Source organism: Panthera tigris, chromosome D3, assembly GCF_018350195.1.
Source record: "Panthera tigris isolate Pti1 chromosome D3, P.tigris_Pti1_mat1.1, whole genome shotgun sequence".
NCBI classification, from domain to species: domain Eukaryota; kingdom Metazoa; phylum Chordata; class Mammalia; order Carnivora; family Felidae; genus Panthera; species Panthera tigris.
This window is the reverse complement of record NC_056671.1, coordinates 20,188,576-20,205,555: the sequence shown is the minus strand read 5'-3', so window position 1 is coordinate 20,205,555 and position 16,980 is coordinate 20,188,576. Positions and strand designations below refer to the sequence as shown.

The 16,980-nt window shown below is 47.0% G+C and overlaps 3 protein-coding genes and 1 gene segment (V, D, J or C); all 4 read left to right on the top strand.

The window, feature by feature from the left end:
- LOC102968706 (immunoglobulin lambda-1 light chain) overlaps positions 1 to 16,980 on the top strand; it is a 718,086-nt gene that overhangs the window by 185,244 nt on the left and 515,862 nt on the right. The gene's annotated exons all lie outside the window — the stretch shown is intronic.
- LOC122232563 overlaps positions 1 to 16,980 on the top strand; it is a 1,057,381-nt gene that overhangs the window by 542,548 nt on the left and 497,853 nt on the right.
- LOC122232564 (immunoglobulin lambda-1 light chain-like) overlaps positions 1 to 16,980 on the top strand; it is a 586,739-nt gene that overhangs the window by 81,934 nt on the left and 487,825 nt on the right. The gene's annotated exons all lie outside the window — the stretch shown is intronic.
- The window catches only part of LOC102959445 (immunoglobulin lambda-1 light chain-like), a 480,152-nt gene continuing 474,404 nt past the window's right edge, over positions 11,233 to 16,980 (top strand). Inside the window, exons 1-2 of one of the 2 annotated variants that reach the window (XM_042962210.1) lie at positions 11,233 to 11,414; positions 11,505 to 11,808. In XM_042962210.1, the coding sequence (XP_042818144.1) occupies positions 11,261 to 11,414; positions 11,505 to 11,808 (458 nt within the window). In that variant the 5' untranslated portion in view covers positions 11,233 to 11,260. Of the gene's footprint in view, positions 11,415 to 11,504; positions 11,812 to 16,980 lie in introns of both variants that reach the window. The other variant, XM_042962209.1, reaches the window with a different exon arrangement.

Sequence of the window (16,980 nt, the reverse complement as noted above, 5' to 3'; positions counted from 1 at the left end):
GTTTCTGGCAAGATCATGATGAAAAGTGGATATATTTTCAGATGCAAGCACACAAATTGTTGTCATTTTTCTTTAGCTCCCACAGCACTCATTCTTTAATATGGACTATATTTTTCTCAAACTTTACATTTGAAATGTTGATCCTAAACATTTGGTCACCACCAAAGTCCTGCTCTTCTGGAACACATCCTGCTCAAGGGATTTAGAGTTTTAAGTAAAATGCTACAGAGAATATCATTTGTCACAGCTCCCTGCAGACTTGTGTCCTGTGCTTGCAGACAAGATTCCTAGGAGTGACTCACTGTGTTAAAAATCTCTATGAATGACAGTAGTCCCAAGTGTGTGGAACGTTGACAGACAAGGAAGATTCGCCTGGAATAACCCACTAGCAATGTCTTCCAGGTCCCTTCCCGTGGCCTCCCATCCCTGCAGAAAGGCTGTCTCTCCCCTCGGTGCTATGGGGAGTTGACAGGGAAGGGGAGCCATGGTCACCAGTAGATCACATCAGAGGAAAGAACACAGCGTCCTGCACAGAAGGGGCCATGTGTCCCTGATGACGGGATCATGCCCATCACATTTTGCACCTTATATATAGACTATTTATTTGTTAATTATACCTCAAAGCGTGTTGGTGAGAAAATGATTGGAAATTGAATTTTAAAGCCCAGATTTTTCTCTCAAAAAATTATCAAATTTGGTAAATTCCTTTCTCATCATCTCTATACGTCATCTACTACTTCGTTGTATGAGGTAAGCCTCTGTACTTAGTGACCTCTCTCTGTGAACTTGTGAGCAATTTCTCTGTCTTTGTGTGTGTGAAGGGCTGCCTGTTACTGAGAAATTCAGAAAGACATACCATGCTATTTCCACAGTGTATCTCTGTTGTCAATATGTAGAGTTAAAAAAAGTGAATGTATACACACCCACATAATTATTCTGCTAATAGTGTCTTTCAGATCATCGAAACCATCTAAGATTAAACATGTATTCTGATTAACAAATCAACACCCAATGAAACACATTCTATGAACAGTTCATTTCACCTCGAACAGGAAAGAAGGTGACTACACACAGCACTCATGGAACAAGTAAAAATTTGGGGACAAAAGTGAGACAGCTGCCACATTTAAAAAAAAGTCAGCATCATTCATGGTGTGAAATGCTACAGGACACATGCCCATCACAGCTGATTCAGCCCACATGTCTTTGTGAGAGAGAGAGAGACAGAGAGAGAGAGAGAGAGAGAGAGAGAGAGAGGAGTAGAAATCATTATGCCTTTCTGAATGTTTTCTGTAAGAAGGGTGCTGGGGACAGTCAGAGGCAGCTGAACAGGTCTCCAGCCTTCTCCAACAGCACCTCTTCAGAACAGCTCATCACCAAAGAACCGTCCAATCTATTGGATGGTCCTTGTCACCTTCTGACAGGAGGGTCCCCACAGGCCATAGGACAGTCTGAAATCCTCTTTTTCTGTCACTAGCCTCAGCTCAAGCACTCAAAATTACTTTTGGGGGCTCCTGGGAGCCTCATCCCTCACCCCCCTTCATTCCTCAGTCTCTCCTCACACCAGTATCCCCACTCCACCCTGGCCCCGCTCTCTTCATGGAGACCCATCCCTCTCAGGTCAGGGCTCCAGCCCCCGGTCCTACTGGGACAGGCGTGCTAAGAGGTGGGTCTCAGGGAGCCGACCTCTGTCTTTCTAAAGGTGCAGAGCACCGTCTTCTCAACCCCTTCCTCCGGGGTCTTCCTCCGGTAGACAGGAGAGGAATCCAGGGGCAGGGCCGGGTTTCTGACCCTGCCTCACTGGAAAGTGAGGTCAGAGGGAGGAGGAGCTCCCCAGCCTTCCCAAACCATGGGCTGTGGCTGGTCCAGGCCTCTGTCTTTCTGATATGCTGACAGCAGGACACATCTCCCTTCAGGTGCTAGGTCTCAGGGCTACCCCGTTCCACTAATGTAACCCATGAGAAAGGGTCAGCATTTGAGGAGGCCGTTCTAGGGAACTAAGGGACGCGTGATTTGAGGAGGTTGCAGCTTCGTGAAAGGCCCCTGGATGAAGGATTTTTCCCATTTCTGAGGCAGGGGCAATGGAAGTGGCGCTGGTCAAGGAGGGCCTGCCCCTCCCTCAGGCAGGATGGTGACCTTGCCTTTCACACCTGGTGCAATGTGCTCCAGGGCCAGCAGGTGGCGCTGTGGGCACGTGCCTCCACCACAAGGTAGCGCCCAGAGCTGGAGACCAAGCACCTGGCTGCTTAGTAGGTGCCCCTGCTCAGGGATGCCTGGGGCCCAGCAGCCCCTTTCTCCCAAGGCCCTAGATGTCCCCACAGAAGAAATTCACCAGTCCCATGCTCTTTAAATACAACTTTGAAGCAGAGGGTATTGATTCCTGGTTGATGGAGAGGTTGGGCCAATCCGGAGGGATGGGGAATAATCTGAATGATGGGCCCTGTTCCCATCAGAGTGAGGGAAGGGATAAGAGAGGCTGGGGGATCTCTATCCCAGCGGGAGTATGGGGAGAAAGTTCTTGGGTCATCTCTACCATGCCCTGGACCCCTCTCCTCTTCACCTTTCTCACGTACTACACAGACAACTGAACTCCGACGTCAGTGGTGGGGGAGGGGGGGGTCCCTCTGGGGATAACTGGGTCTTTTCTTTCTCCTAGGTCCTTATCTTGAGTTGTTGGTGGGACCCTGACTCTCTCTCACTCTGTCCTTCACTTTAGGGTCCTTGGCATGGTCTTTGGTGACTCAGTCACCATCAGTGTTGGGGACTCTGGTCCAGGACGTCACCATCACCTACACTCGGAGTAGCAGCAGCACCAGATCTGATAATGGTGTGGGTTCCACCTCTTAGTGCTGTTGTTCCCCCAAATACTGGCTTTTGGAAGTACCTGGCCATCAGGGGTTCTAGATTGATCTTCTGCCTCCAAGTCAGATAGATACATGGCTTCACAGACCATCTGTGGGCTCCAACCTGAGGATGAGGTTGATTCTTACTGTCTCACAAATGACAGAGACCTCAATGCCCACAAGGTGCTTGTTCCCAGGAGAGATTGAAACATAATACACCCTCTGGGGTCCCTGACCAGACCTTCCCACCCTTGCAAATTGCTGTCATCATGACACCAGCACCTGAAGGTCTGAAACCCTCTGTATATCTGTTGATTCAATAATGTCCCCACCTCTGATCCCATCCAGGCTTGAGGCTGAGACATTCTTATGATGACTCCTCTTCTCAGACATGTCCACATAGGCAGGAGCTCAGAGTCTGTCTCAAACACAGAGACATGAAGAAGGCACTAGAGCTGAACCCAGCAGCCTCTGAACTCACGTGGATCCTCAGTTACTGCAGATGAATATAAACAAGTTAGTGTATTAAGGGTTGGCCAATTGGCCGCATGAGGTGCAAGCGGAAATATTCTCGTTTTCACAGTTGTATTACATGATCTAATCATCAGGAATCCTAAGCATCAGGAATAGGTGATATAATAAAATTCTGCTGATGCAGCTGAGACACAAGCTTTCTATGGCCCCTTTGTAGTGAGAGGGGCCTCCCTTAAGCCCGATGCCCCCTTCTTCAAAATTCCCAGATGCCCTGGGTCTCTCTGTGACATCAGGAGCAGCTCAGAAAAGAGGGTCAGGACAACCTGTGGAACTCTAACTGGGGTGACAGGAGTGCAAGAGAGGACAGGGAGTGTCTGGGGTCTGATGGCTTGTGAGACAGGCTGGGACAATCCTGTGTGGCCCCTGCCAGCAGAGACAGCACTCAGGGCTTCTAGGGTGTTCAGGCATCAGTGTGCTCACTAGATATTGCTGACCTGCCAGGACACAGGGGCCATCACCACACGGGCCACCTCTATCCCTGAGTCAGCTTCTCACCTCCTCCTCTGTTTCCTTCCACCTGTGAGAGGCCCTGACAGGGAGGCCGGACAGATGGACAGCAAGGGCTTAACTGAGCACAGCAAGCCCACCCCTGTGGAACTTTCCAGAGAAGTAAAGAGACTTTGGGTGCTCAGTATCCACGACAGAGCTTTAGCGTCAGAGTCTGGGTCTTAGGACCTGGGTTCCTCTCCTCACCCTCCCCACTCTCTGCACAGATGAGGGCAGACCTCTCTAGGGTGGATGAAAGAACCCCCCAACTCTGCTCCACACCCCCACTCTCCACTGCAGTGGGATGCCATCCTCCTCACATTCCTCTCTGTCCCCTTACAGTGTCTGTGACCGAGGTGGGGCTGAATCAGCCACCGTCGGTGACCAAGCCCACCCTCAGTGACTAAGCCCACCCAAGATGGCCACATTCACCTGCACTGAAAGTAGGAACACTATTGGCAAAAAGTGAGCAGCTTGACTGCAGCAACACCCGGGCCATGACCCTACACTTCAAATCAACAGGAAGAAAGAACACCTGGCCCTCTTGTTCTCCCATAGAGCTTCTGGATGCAAGTCAAGCAGGCTGGCCTCTCTGACCACCCCTGAGTCCCAGGCTGAGGACGAGGCTGATCACTCCTGCTCAGCATGGGAATGCAGCCTTGGAGTTTGCACAGCACTTCAGGCCAGTGGGGAAGTGAGACACCAACCCTGAGCTCCCAGGCCTCACTGGCATGTGGGGCCCTCGCAGAGCACCATGTCACCGGCCCACGAAGAGAGAAGGGCTGGGTTCCACCTGACAGTTGTGTGGACTACTCGGGATTATAAGAAATAATAATGTCAAGAAAAAAAGGCTGGATCTGCAGAATTAGCAAGAGCATATGGACAGCTTCATTATGACTCTATTTGGCCTTTATGAATACATGTACACTCACGTGCTTTCACAAAGAGTGAAAACAGATTTCAGGTTTAAGTGAAAGGATATTTACTTTCCTAGGTCTTTCTTTCTATTTCATTTGGAGATGCTGGATTCATGTGCTCAGCTGGTCCATCCCTATGACCTTGAGTACATATCCACCAGGGTCACCAGCCACCAGCCCCCTTCCCCCACCGTTTCTCCAGCCTTGACACATGCCCTGACCTCTGACCCAGGGCTCCTCTACTTCTTCAGGGACTTCACTCAGCTCACCCTACAGATCTCACCTTACATACCATAGCTGTGCTCAGACTCCTCTGTCCCAGCTGCCCATGTGCACCCCACATGCACACAGGCAGTATCCCCATATGTGTGCCCCTGCCGCACCCCCTTCTGTCCTTCCAGGTACCACATGCAGCAGGAGACACGGTTGGAGTTCCAGGGATACAGTTGACAGAGACGGACCTTTTGAAATAAATCATAGATTTCCACTGAGGTGACATTCCAGTTAGGAGGCTGTCACTGTTCCCAGTAAGAACTTAGAAATTTTCTGTTCCTTTAGATACTATGGGAAAAAAATAGAAACCAAATAAATTGGAACCATCTGATCTCTGAGTGGTTTCTATATGTTCCCTGTGAAAATGTCTGTATCTTCTGACAATCTGTGGAGGGGTTTTAAAATCACATTTTTTTTATTGTTTCTAATAAAAGTATTCTACTTACTCAATTTATGTCTGCTGCAGCCAGTTTTGTATCTTCCTAGGAAAGCGTGTATTATTTCCAGTGAAGCAGAGTTGAAACAAAATGTTAGTTTATACCTATGCTTAATACAGGCTCTCAGATTTTTTGTTTTTCATTTTTCCACATAGGACCACCAGGTGATACTGTGGGACTGTCCTGTGATCCATACACAGCTGCTCAATAAAGACCTTTCTTTCACTCAAAGGAGATTTGCTTCAGGGATGGGCCTTGTGCTCCTGTTGGAGACTCAGAACCTGTGTCCTGCCTGGTCTGATAGAGTCCTCCGAGTAGGAACATGTGTTCCCTCAGCAGGTGTTTCCTCCCAGGGCTCTCCACAGGGGTGAGGCCAACCTCCATGGTCCCCAGTGTATGGTCTGAGCTGAGCTCCAGCACCAGGGCTCAGGGACGGGCTGGGCAGTCACTGGATGGACCACATTTGCATGGACAGCCCCTCCTGTGGCAGAGGGTAGAGGAGAAAAGGAGGCCTGGGGCGGCCCAGCCCACTGTGGGGACCAGGGACTTTGTCACCATGGCCTGAACTCCTGTCCTCCTCGCGCACCTCTCTCAATGCACACGTAGGGACAGGCACCAGGGACACAGAGAAGCCTTCCAGGTGGTGTCAGTCCACCTGGCTCAGACACTAGGAAAATTTTTACCCTGGTCCCCGCCCCATCGCCCATGAGTGTCTGTGTTTGCAGGTTCCCTGTCCCAGCCTGTGCTGACCCAGCTGCCCTCCCTCTCTGCATCTCTGGGAATGACAGCCAGACTCACCTGTACCCTGAGCAGTGGCTTTGGTGTTAATGCTGTATCATATACTGGTTCCAGCAGAAGCCAGGGAGCCCTCCCCAGTATCTCCTGTACTACTACTCAGACTCAATTAAGGAGTTAGTATCTGGAGTCCCCCGCCGCTTCTCTGGATCCAAAGATGCCTCGGCCAAGGCAGGGCTTCTGCTCCTCTCTGGGCCGCAGCCTGAGGATGAGGCTGACTATTACTGTGCTACAGCTCATGGGAGTGGGAGCGGCTTTCATTAGTCACAGCGTCTCAGATAAGGAGGATGTGAGGCAAAAACTCCTGAACCCACAGACCTAGTCTCTGAGTATTTTTCCTGACAAGCTTCTGTGGAGGCTCCTGTAGGGGAGACACTCTGTGGTGAGACCTGTCCTTGAGGAGAAAGGAGTGACACACAGATTACACTGTTGCTGGGACAGCACAGGGGTTCCAGGAGCACACGTGGGTGGGGGCATAGATCCCAAGTGCACATGCCCCAGGGTGTGGAGGAAATTAATAAGAACGAATCATATAAAAGCAAAAGACCTCAGTTTTTCCCTCCCACTGTATCTCTTTTATTATTCATCCAGAATGTTTTATTTCTCACACTTTGGGTCACCAATTCTATGTTTTGTTTGTCAAGTGATTGTCTACAGCATCAGTTGCGGGTTCTACAATTTAAATAAATGTAACACTCAACTTATCTGCCTGGAAATGGTGTCAGATGCACAGGTTAGGGGCTCTGTCCCAGGAGACAACTCCTATTCCAACGCCGATAACAAATAGTAGTTAACCCATAAGTTCTGTCCAACGTGATGCAAACAGGGGTTCCCGTGAACCCTCCGCAGGTTTGATTAATTTGCTAGAGCTGCTCACAGAACTCAGGGAAACTCTTACTTCCACTTGCCAGTTCACGGAATGATACTGAAAGAGTAGGATGAATGGTCAGACGAAGAAGCACATGGGTAGAGGTCTGACAGGAGCCCCCAAACAAGAGCTCCCGTCCCCGTGCAGTTGGGGTGTGTCACCTTCCCTATATGAATGTGTCCAACTATGTGGGAGTCTTTGAATCCCATATTTTGGCATTTTTATTGAGTCTTCATGTAAACGTAATCAACCATTGACTCCACATTCGGCTCTTCTCCCCTCCCAGCAAGGGGGAAGCTGGATATTCCAAGCGTCTGGTCATGGCTCAGACTTTCTGGGGACCACCCCCAGCCAGGAGCCTTTCTAGGGTTGCCTCACTGAAACAAAAATGCTCCTAGTGGCCTTGTCACCTAGGAAATGCTGAAGGCTTCGGGAGCTCTATGCCAGGAATCGGGACAGAAACCCATGGTTTCTAAGATCTCACAATATCGTCTCAACTGAAAATGATGACAGTCATACTCATCCATTAAATGTAACTCTTTGTACTAATGATACATCCATAGCTGATATGTTAATACCTACCTTGGTCACAGACACAATTTTCTCTTTCTCCGAAGACAAAAAAGTGGTCACAACTGTTTCTTACACTGAAAATACCCTCCCCCCACCAACTGCATACCATACCCCACCTTTTCTCCCCTCTGTTCCTGCCTCCCTCAGGCTTCAGTCTATCCCTCTGGCTATTCAGGTGTGAATGCTGTCTCCAGGTTACGATTTTAGAGAACACTGGAAACGATCTTGCTGTAGTTTCCAGTGTGCAGTGTCCATCTGTAGGGAGAAGTCGCAGAAATTGGATCAGCATGAAATCCCTTCATCATTTGATTCCTGCTGTCATCCCCAGATTGTAGCTCCTATGCAGCATCAGCCTCCGTCAGTCTCTAATATGCCGACACGATTACTGTATTTCTTACAAATGAATGCTTATCCAGACTTGGAGCTATTGGTGTACTTATTTATCTTCTTCAGAATTAGTGAGGACCCACAAAAGGTCACTGTTGAAATAGTCAAAAAAAGGAAGGATTGATTGCATATTTCAATACATGCCAACTTCTCTTGTTCCCCAAAATATTTGTTTCCTAAGACCATCAGGACACTCACTCAGCCACACACACTTTGCTCCAAACAGTGGAGTCTCATGCATCGGCCCTTTGCCAGAATAAGAGTAGATGCTCTCTCATGGTCAACACAAGGGAGGCATCGGGAGATCCTGGAGGTGCAGGGAGGATGGCTGTGATGCAGGAGTTGGGGGAGGGGGAATAACGGGGATGTGTGGTAACCCCTGGTCCTGTGCCTGCTGAGACCTGAAGACCCCAAAGCTGCGGGGCTTTGTGTCTATAGGGATGAAAATGGACAGAAGTCTCTCCATCCAGAAGACTTGAACTTCTGATTCAGTGGAATTACTGTCAGAGTTAATCTGCACCAAATTCCTCCTCCTCGTGTAAATTCCATCCTTGTGCAAGAGAAATAGCACTCAGGACACTGACCTTCTTTAACTCCAAGCTTCAGGACACTGGTGTGTATTGCAATGAGCCAGCCCCAGGAATCAGTTTGCATGGAGATCAACACTCAGGGAGTTGAGAAATCAGAGACGGACAGGGGAACACTTGTATTCATGCTTGGCCACCGAGTGGAAGTCTTCCTAAGGGCACTGGGGCGTATTTTTGTTCTTTCTTTCTCTCTCTTTCATACACACACACACACACACACACACACACACAGCTCTCTCCTCTCTCTCAGTGTCTATTGTCATGGACTCTGCAGTTTCTGGGATTCTCTGTCTTTCCAGAAGTCAGGTTCAGCCTGTGCTCACCCAGCCATCCTCAGAGTCACAACCTCCGGGAGGCAGAATCTTTTCAGCAGGAAATACCATGGACATCGAGTGTGACTGGGATCCTGTCACCAGGGCAGGACATGCCGTGAACACCTGCTCTCCTGGGACAAGGCTGATGCTCAGGAATCCCAGGGCAAGTCTCTATCTCCGTGGGCAGTTCAGCCCTAATAATCTTTGAACTCCAGTCCATGCCTGAGGCTGATCAGCACGTTGATTCTGGGATAGCAGCCTCAGTGTTGCTCCCACAGAGCTCAAGGCCCTGGGGACGTAACACAGTCTCCCTGCGCTCTCAGGGCTGAACTGTCACTCCTGTGACACTCCAGTGGCACCTCCAGCCAGGATGGACCTCTGTTGAAAAGTCGATCCAACCAAGGGCTACAGGGACTGTGACCTCAGGGACATAGTGCCCCTTATCTCCACCTCACCCAGAGTCAAATGTGGGATCTTTGAAAGAATTTTCTGGGTCAAATTGGCCTTGGGTAATAGAAATACATTCCTCTGGTCATGGGTGACTGAATGAGCAATTAATTGCTCTATCTTGAACATACAGGACACACAAAACACAGCAACGATTGTTTTACCCACCCCTGAGATGAGTCTGACTCCTAGTCAGTCCATCCTGGAAGTTCTGTGTTAAATTCCATCACTGAGATGAGTCTGAAGTTCACAGGAACAGGCTACTAATGGTGCTTCCCTGGACACCATGTTGGGCTTTCCTTCTACTTGAAGGACCAGACCTAATATACAAAGTCATGATTAAAAAATAAATTAATAATAACAACAGTAATAAAAATGATTTATTTTTTTATTTTTTTTCTTAAATTTATAATGTTTATTTAGTTTTGAGAGAGAGAGAGAGAGAGAGAGCATGAGTGGGGGAGGGGCAGAGAGGGAGATACAGAATCCAAAGCAGGCTCCAAACTCCAAGCTGTCAGCATAGAGCCCGATGCGGGGCTCCAACCCATGAACTGTGAGACCATGACCTGAGCTGAAGTTGGATGCTTAACCAACTAAGCCACCCAGGTGCCCAAAAGCATGAAGTGATTTAGAAACAAGTTTACAAGACCCCGATTAAACCAAGAACTAAAGTCACATCTTTTCCATTAGGTTTTCATCCATTTTCTCAACTACTATTTCAATCCATAATTTCTCTGCAATAAGCACGAATCTATGAAAACATACTCATGATTGTACCCGCATCTTCCCATTAACAGTGTCATTGAGTTTAAATAATTCTTGCTGAACTGAATTTTGTATAAAATCACCCACATTCATTTTGAGGTAGCAGTTGTCCAAGTGGTGACAGGCACATGAATCTGCGACGAGGTCCCCGACAGAGCACCCGCAGCTGTCACTCCTTCCCTCCTGGAGCTTCCTGCAGGTTTGCCCTTTGTGCTCTGAGGTCAGGGCCACACTCGGGCTCCTACAGACTTGGGTCTGTGTGCTGGGGGGACAGATCCTAGGAGGGAATCACTAACCACAGTGTGTGGAGAACTGTTGTTTCGCGGAGGTGGAAGTAGTGACAGACGACGAAGATGGTCAGTGTGTAACCCCCCTAGGAAGGCACACGAGGGCGTCTACCCACAACCTGGAGAAAAGGGCTCCCTGTCTCCTCAGTGCTGAGGGAACTTCTGGGAAAGGATAACTTTGAAACCAGAAAGGAAACAAGCAGAGGAAAGAAATCAGCCTCCTGCACAGAACTGGCCAGGTGCCAATGTGGACCCATCACTGTTCTGGCCCTGATCCTCATCTGTGTGGTTGTACAAGAGTCACCACCTTAGTCCTGCCCCATCAACAGCCAAGGGAGCCATGGACACGCTCACTATGTGGAGCCTGAGTAGAGCACAGTGTGTCCTGAGGTGATGGGAAGTCACACAGGGGGACACCTGGCCTGGCCTGAAGGAATGGGACAGTGGACACAGCAGTGAGGAGGCAGGAACTCTCTCTGATGGGCTCTAGTCACCATGTCACATAATGTTGTGTCCAGGCCTGGACACCAGGGGGCACATATCACTTGTTTCTGAGGAGTCACAGATGACCAGAGCTGGGACCTGCCACCTGCTATTGCTTGTGCCCTCTGCTCAGGGCTCACAACTGTGACCTCACCACCCTCTTACCCAACAGAGCCCCTCCCCTTCCCTCCACCCTGACATCCTCAGGCAGAGGGACCTGACCCCGTGCCATTGAAATGTCGAAGAGCTGAGGGTCTCATTTGCATGGATGGGCCCTCCCTCTCTCAGAGGATGAAAAGGAGAAGGAACAGATTACGGGATGTCTGCTCAGCTGTTCAGCCACAGAAGGCAGGATCAGTGATGATCTCGACCATGGCCTGGTCCCCTCTCCTCCTCAACCTTCTCATTCACTGCACAGGTGACTAGATGTGGGGACAAGGGAAGCGGTCCTGGGATAACATGTGTGACCTGATTCTTCATCACCTTCTCTTTGTCTCTTCCCTTCCAGGGTCCTGGGCCCAGTCTGTGCTGACTCAGCCGCCCTCAGTGTCTGGGGCCCTGGGCCAGACGGTCACCATCTCCTGCGCTGGAAGTGCCAACAACATCGGTATTGCTGGTGTGAACTGGTACCAGCAGCTTCCAGGAAAGGCCCCTAAACTCCTCATCTATGATAGTAGCGATCGACCCTCAGGGGTCCCTGACAGATTTTCTGGCTCCTCGTCTGGCAACACAGGCTCCTTGACCATCACTGGGCTCCAGGCTGAGGACGAGGCTGATTATTACTGCCAGTCTGTTGACATTACTCAAGGTGCTGACACAGTGTTCCAGGCCTGTGGGGAAGTGAGACAAAAACCTGCTGTCCTCTCAGCAATGGGACTTCCCATCTATCCCTGACTTTTTGGCCATCTGAGCTGCTGCTTTTTTGATATAAACTGGGGTCTGAGACCCACCTCAAGGAATTTTGTCTACAGTCTTTCCACATTCTCTGAAATTTCTCCTTGAAGCCTCTCATTAGGAGCAAGATATTGTGTGATTTTCTCAAACTGGGCACAAATTCCTGCATTCCAGGGGCAGGCTGTCCTGAGGACAGGGTCCATGACAGGTCATGGCAGACACAGGGACACAATATTCAGCTCTGTCTGAGTCAGGACACATCAGGCGTGTCCAATATGTGTCCTGATAATAACAGTTCCCATAAATTGTCCCTAAATCCTCATCTATTATGATGGTTAGATCCTCTGGGGACCCTGATTCATTTTTTGACTCCGTGTCTGGAAACTCTCACTCTGAGATCATCACAGGGCTGAGGTCTGAGGATAAGGCTGCTCCTCCCTGCCCCCTCACCCCCGCTGTGACAGCATCTTGGGCTCACACAGAGTCCCAGGCCCATGAGAACTGAAAGCAGAACCCCTTTCTCATCTTCAGGGAGGGCGAGGCCCCAGCAGCTTACCAGGCTCAGCCTGTGGCTTCTGCTTCTGATGCTCCTGCTACTGCCACCATGGGCCCTGGTGCACGCAGCAGCACCACCTGGGAGTGAGGGCTCCTCCTTCCCTTCTGTCCCCGACGTCACTCACAGCAGCCCCTTCCTAGACAAAGGGTCTCAAAGGACACAAGGAAGCTCATCTTGCCCATCAGGTTGAGACACGAGGTTTCTTTGCACCGAAGTTCACGGACTGGGGGTTGTAGGTCCAGTGTTCTCAACTCCCACCTGACCTCTGACGAATCCAGGGTCTCCATCCTTGGTCATTTACCCATTTCTAGAAGTTTCCAGACCTATTTAATCCTCTTATTAGTCTTCAATAAGAATGCCTGTACTTTTTTTGCTCTTTGGGATGATTTCTTCTCTCACTGAAGCATAAGCCCTGGATTACCTATAGCTGAAACATATATTTCAGTCATTTGAAATGAGTCCCTGTCCATTCCCATCAATGCTGAGACCCAACCAGTGACTTTTCTTCTTCACTTTCATTGTATAATACTTGCAGAAAGATGTTGCATAATAATGGTGTTTAGCTCAGATTAGTCTTTTCATCTTATAGAAATGTCCTCCCGTCCCCACCCCATTAGCTAATTTTCTGGTTGTGGGACTGAGTCTGATGTGTGGGTAGAGAGTGTGTTATCACATTATAAAATCTCTGTCTGCTTCCATTTTATGTGGTTTTTATTAGAGCTTTGCTTTCAGGTGGAGTGGACCAAGATGGTGGAGCAGCATGGAAGTTCTAGGCTTCTTTCATCCCTAAAATGCAGCTAGATCAGCACCAAACCATTATTTCTAGCACACCTAGAAAATTGCTCTGAGGATTAACACAACAATCTGCATAACTTGAGCCACAGAACTTGGAAGGTACTTGGCACGGAGAGGTGAACTGGGGGAGAGAGAAGCCACAGAGGGTAGGGAATGGTATTTGGGGACAGAGGACAGAGAAAGGAAGGAACATACAGGAAAAGCACTCCCCGCAAAAGTAGTTGGAGAGAAAGAGTGGAAGCACCCATAAGTGCCTGAATAAGAAAGGGAGAAAGCAGAAAGCACAAAGGAAAGGGTTTTAGTATCATTATGACTCTATTACCAGGGCAGGACAGCACTGGAAACACTGCAGCGCAATACCTGGCGGCGTGCTGGTGGGAAGACCAAATTCCCAAGGACAGGCAGTGAGGTCTGAGGGATCGACAGGCCACATGGGAGAAGCAGTTTCCCTGGTACCCTGCTAGGAGGGCATTTGGTAGAGGTTGTACGGACTCCCCACAGGCAAAGCTCCCAGCGGACCTCGGAGAACACAATTGCTGGTATTGGAACAGAAACGCCAGGGTGAGGCGAAACCTGACGTGGGTAGTGTGTTGTTATTGCGTTGAAATGTTACCACTACACGATCGCACAAACTTATTCTGTGGCAGGCTGGCATCCAGCCACACCTCTGAGTCTCTACAGCTGCATGATAGCAGGAACTTTCCTGGGGGCAAGCCGGCATCTGGCCATGGCCTAGGGAGACCATCCGTGAAAGAGTTGGAGCGGGTCCAGGTGGCAGGGCCCTCAGAAGTGAAGGGTTTAGAAATACAGCCCCATATGACATAAAATTTGGGAGGGAGGTGCTGCCTGGCAGGCTGATGTCTTGGACAGGGACACTATAGAAGTGGGGAATGGAAGGACCCCAGAGACCTAGGAGGGGTGCTTGATTGCCAGTCAGATAAAGCACAAAGTTCTGATCTAGAGACTGGAAAGTTAGGTGACGCCATTTTAACCTCTCCCATGCATCAACACACATCCCGCACACCGTGCCACACCAATCCACTTCAGTAAGTTAAGTAGCACCACCTAGTGGAGAATGGAGCCATGACACCAAGCCCCGACCAACTGCACCAACCAAGCCCTAGAAGAACACCACAAGTCTCTCCCACTCCTTAGGGTATGGACTATAAAGTGCTTCATAGTTTGACTTGTAGGGGAAACTGGATGTAATTTCATTCAGATTTCATTCTGTTTGCTGGTCCATCTATTCATTTCTTTGTTTTGTGTTTTCTTTTTTTTTTCTCTTCTTTCTTATTCTTAGATACAGAAAGAGAAAAAATTATTTTTTACTTTCCACTTTCATATAATTTTTTAAATTTTTTGTCTATAATTTTTGGAAATTTATTTTTTATTCTATTTTACCTTCTTCAACTCATTTTATTCTGTTTTATTGTATACATTTTCTTAATTTTTAAACATTATTTTTTTTTCTTTTCTTTCCATTCCCTTTTTTCTCTGTTCAATCAAGCTTCTTTCAACAACAAGAACAAAGCATACCTAGGATCTAGCTTCTTTTATTTGATTTTTTTGTTTCTTTTTAATCTTTTTAATTTTTATTTTTTATTTTATTAATTCTTTTTCTTCCTCCAAAATGACAAAACAAAGGAATTCATGCTAAAAGAAAGAATAGGAAGAAATGACAGCCAGAGACCTGATCAACACAGATATCAGTAAGATGTCTTAACTAGAATTTAGAATCATGATAATAAGAATATTAACTGGAGTTGAAAAAAAAGAATAGAATCCCTTTCTGTGGAGATAAAAGAAATAAAATCTAGTCAGGATGAAATTAAAAACGCTATAACTAAGCTGCAATCTCGAACTGATGTCATGGCTGCAAGGATGGATGAAGCAGAAAAGCAAATTAGTGATATAGAAGATACAATTATGGAGAATAAGGAAGCAGAAAAAAGGAGAGAAACTAAGGCAAAAGAGCACAACATAAGAATTAGAGAACTCAGTGACTCACTAAAAAGGAATAACATCCAAATCATAGGAGTCCCAGAAGATAAAAAGAGAGAAAAACAAGTAGAAAGTTCATGCAAGCAAATCATAATGGAAAATGTTCCTAACCTGGGGAAAGACACAAACATCAAAATCTAAGAAGCACAGAGAACTCCCATTAGATTTAACAAAAACCAACTATCAATAGGCATAACATAGTCAAATTCACCAAATAGACAAGGAAAGAATTATGAAAACAGCAAGGGAAAAAAAGTCCTTAACCTATAAGGTAAGACATATCAGGTTCACAGCAGACCTATCCACAGAAACTTAGCAGGCCAGAAAAGAGTCGCAGGACATATTCAATGTGCTGAATTGGAAAAATATGCAAGAAATAAAGAAGTTCCCAGACAAACAAAAACTAAAGGAGTTTGTGACCACTAAACCAGCCTGCAAGAAACTTTAAGAGGGAGTCTCTGAGAGAAGAAAAGACAAAACAAAACAAAAAAGGCCAAAAGCAACAAAGAGTAGAAAGGACCAGAGAACACCACCAGAAACTCCAATTCTACGGGCAACCCAATGGCACTAAATTCATATCTTTCAGTACTCACTCTAAATGTCAAAGTTCTAAACATTCCGATCAAAAGACATAGGATAACAGAATGGATAAGAAGAGAAGACCCATCTATATGCTGTTTACAAGAGACCCATTTTAGAACTAAAGACACCTTCAGGTTGAAAGTAAGGGGATGGAGAACCATCTATCATGCTAATAGTCACCAAAAGAAAGCCAGAGTAACCATACTTATATCAGACAATCTAGATTGTAAAATAAGGACTGTAAAAAGAGATGAAGAAGGGCATTATATTAAAAATAAGGGGTCTATCCACAAGATCTAAGAATTGTAAACATTTATATCCCCAATGTGTAGATACCCAAATATACAAATCAATTAATCACAAACATACAGAACCTCATTGATAATAATACCATAAGAGTAGGGGACTTCAATACCCCACTAAACAGCAATGAACAGATCATCTAAACAGAAAATCAACAAGAAAACAATGACTTTGAGTTATACACTGGACCAAATGGACTTAACAGATATATTCAGAACATTTCATCCTAAAGCAGCAGAATACACATTCTTCTCGAGTGCACATGGAATATTCTCCAGAATAGATCACATACTGGGTCACAAATCAGCCACCAGCAAGTTCAAAAAGACAGAGATCATACCATGCTTATTTTCAGACCACAATGCTATGAAACTCGAAATCAAACACACGAAAAAATTTGGAAAGACAATGAATACCTGGAAATTATAGAACACCCTACTAAAGAATGAATGGGTTAACCAAGAAGTTAAATAGGAAATTAAAAAGTACATGGAAGCCAATGAAAATGATAATCTGACAGCCCAAAACCTCTAGCATGCAGCAAAGGCAGTCATAAGAGGGAAGTATATAGCAATCCAGGCCTTCCTAAAGAAGGAAGAAAGGTCTCAGATACACAACCTAACCTTACACCTTAAGGAGCTGGAAAAAGAACAGTAAATAAAACCCCAAACCAGCAGAAGACATGAAATAATAAAGATTAGAGCAGAAATCAATGCTATGGAAATCAAAAAAATAGTAGAACAGATCAATAAAAACAGGAGCTGGTTCTTTAAAATTATTAACAGAATTGATAAACCCCTAGCCAGTTTGATCAAAAAGAAAAAGGAAAGGACCCAAATAAATAAAATCAGAA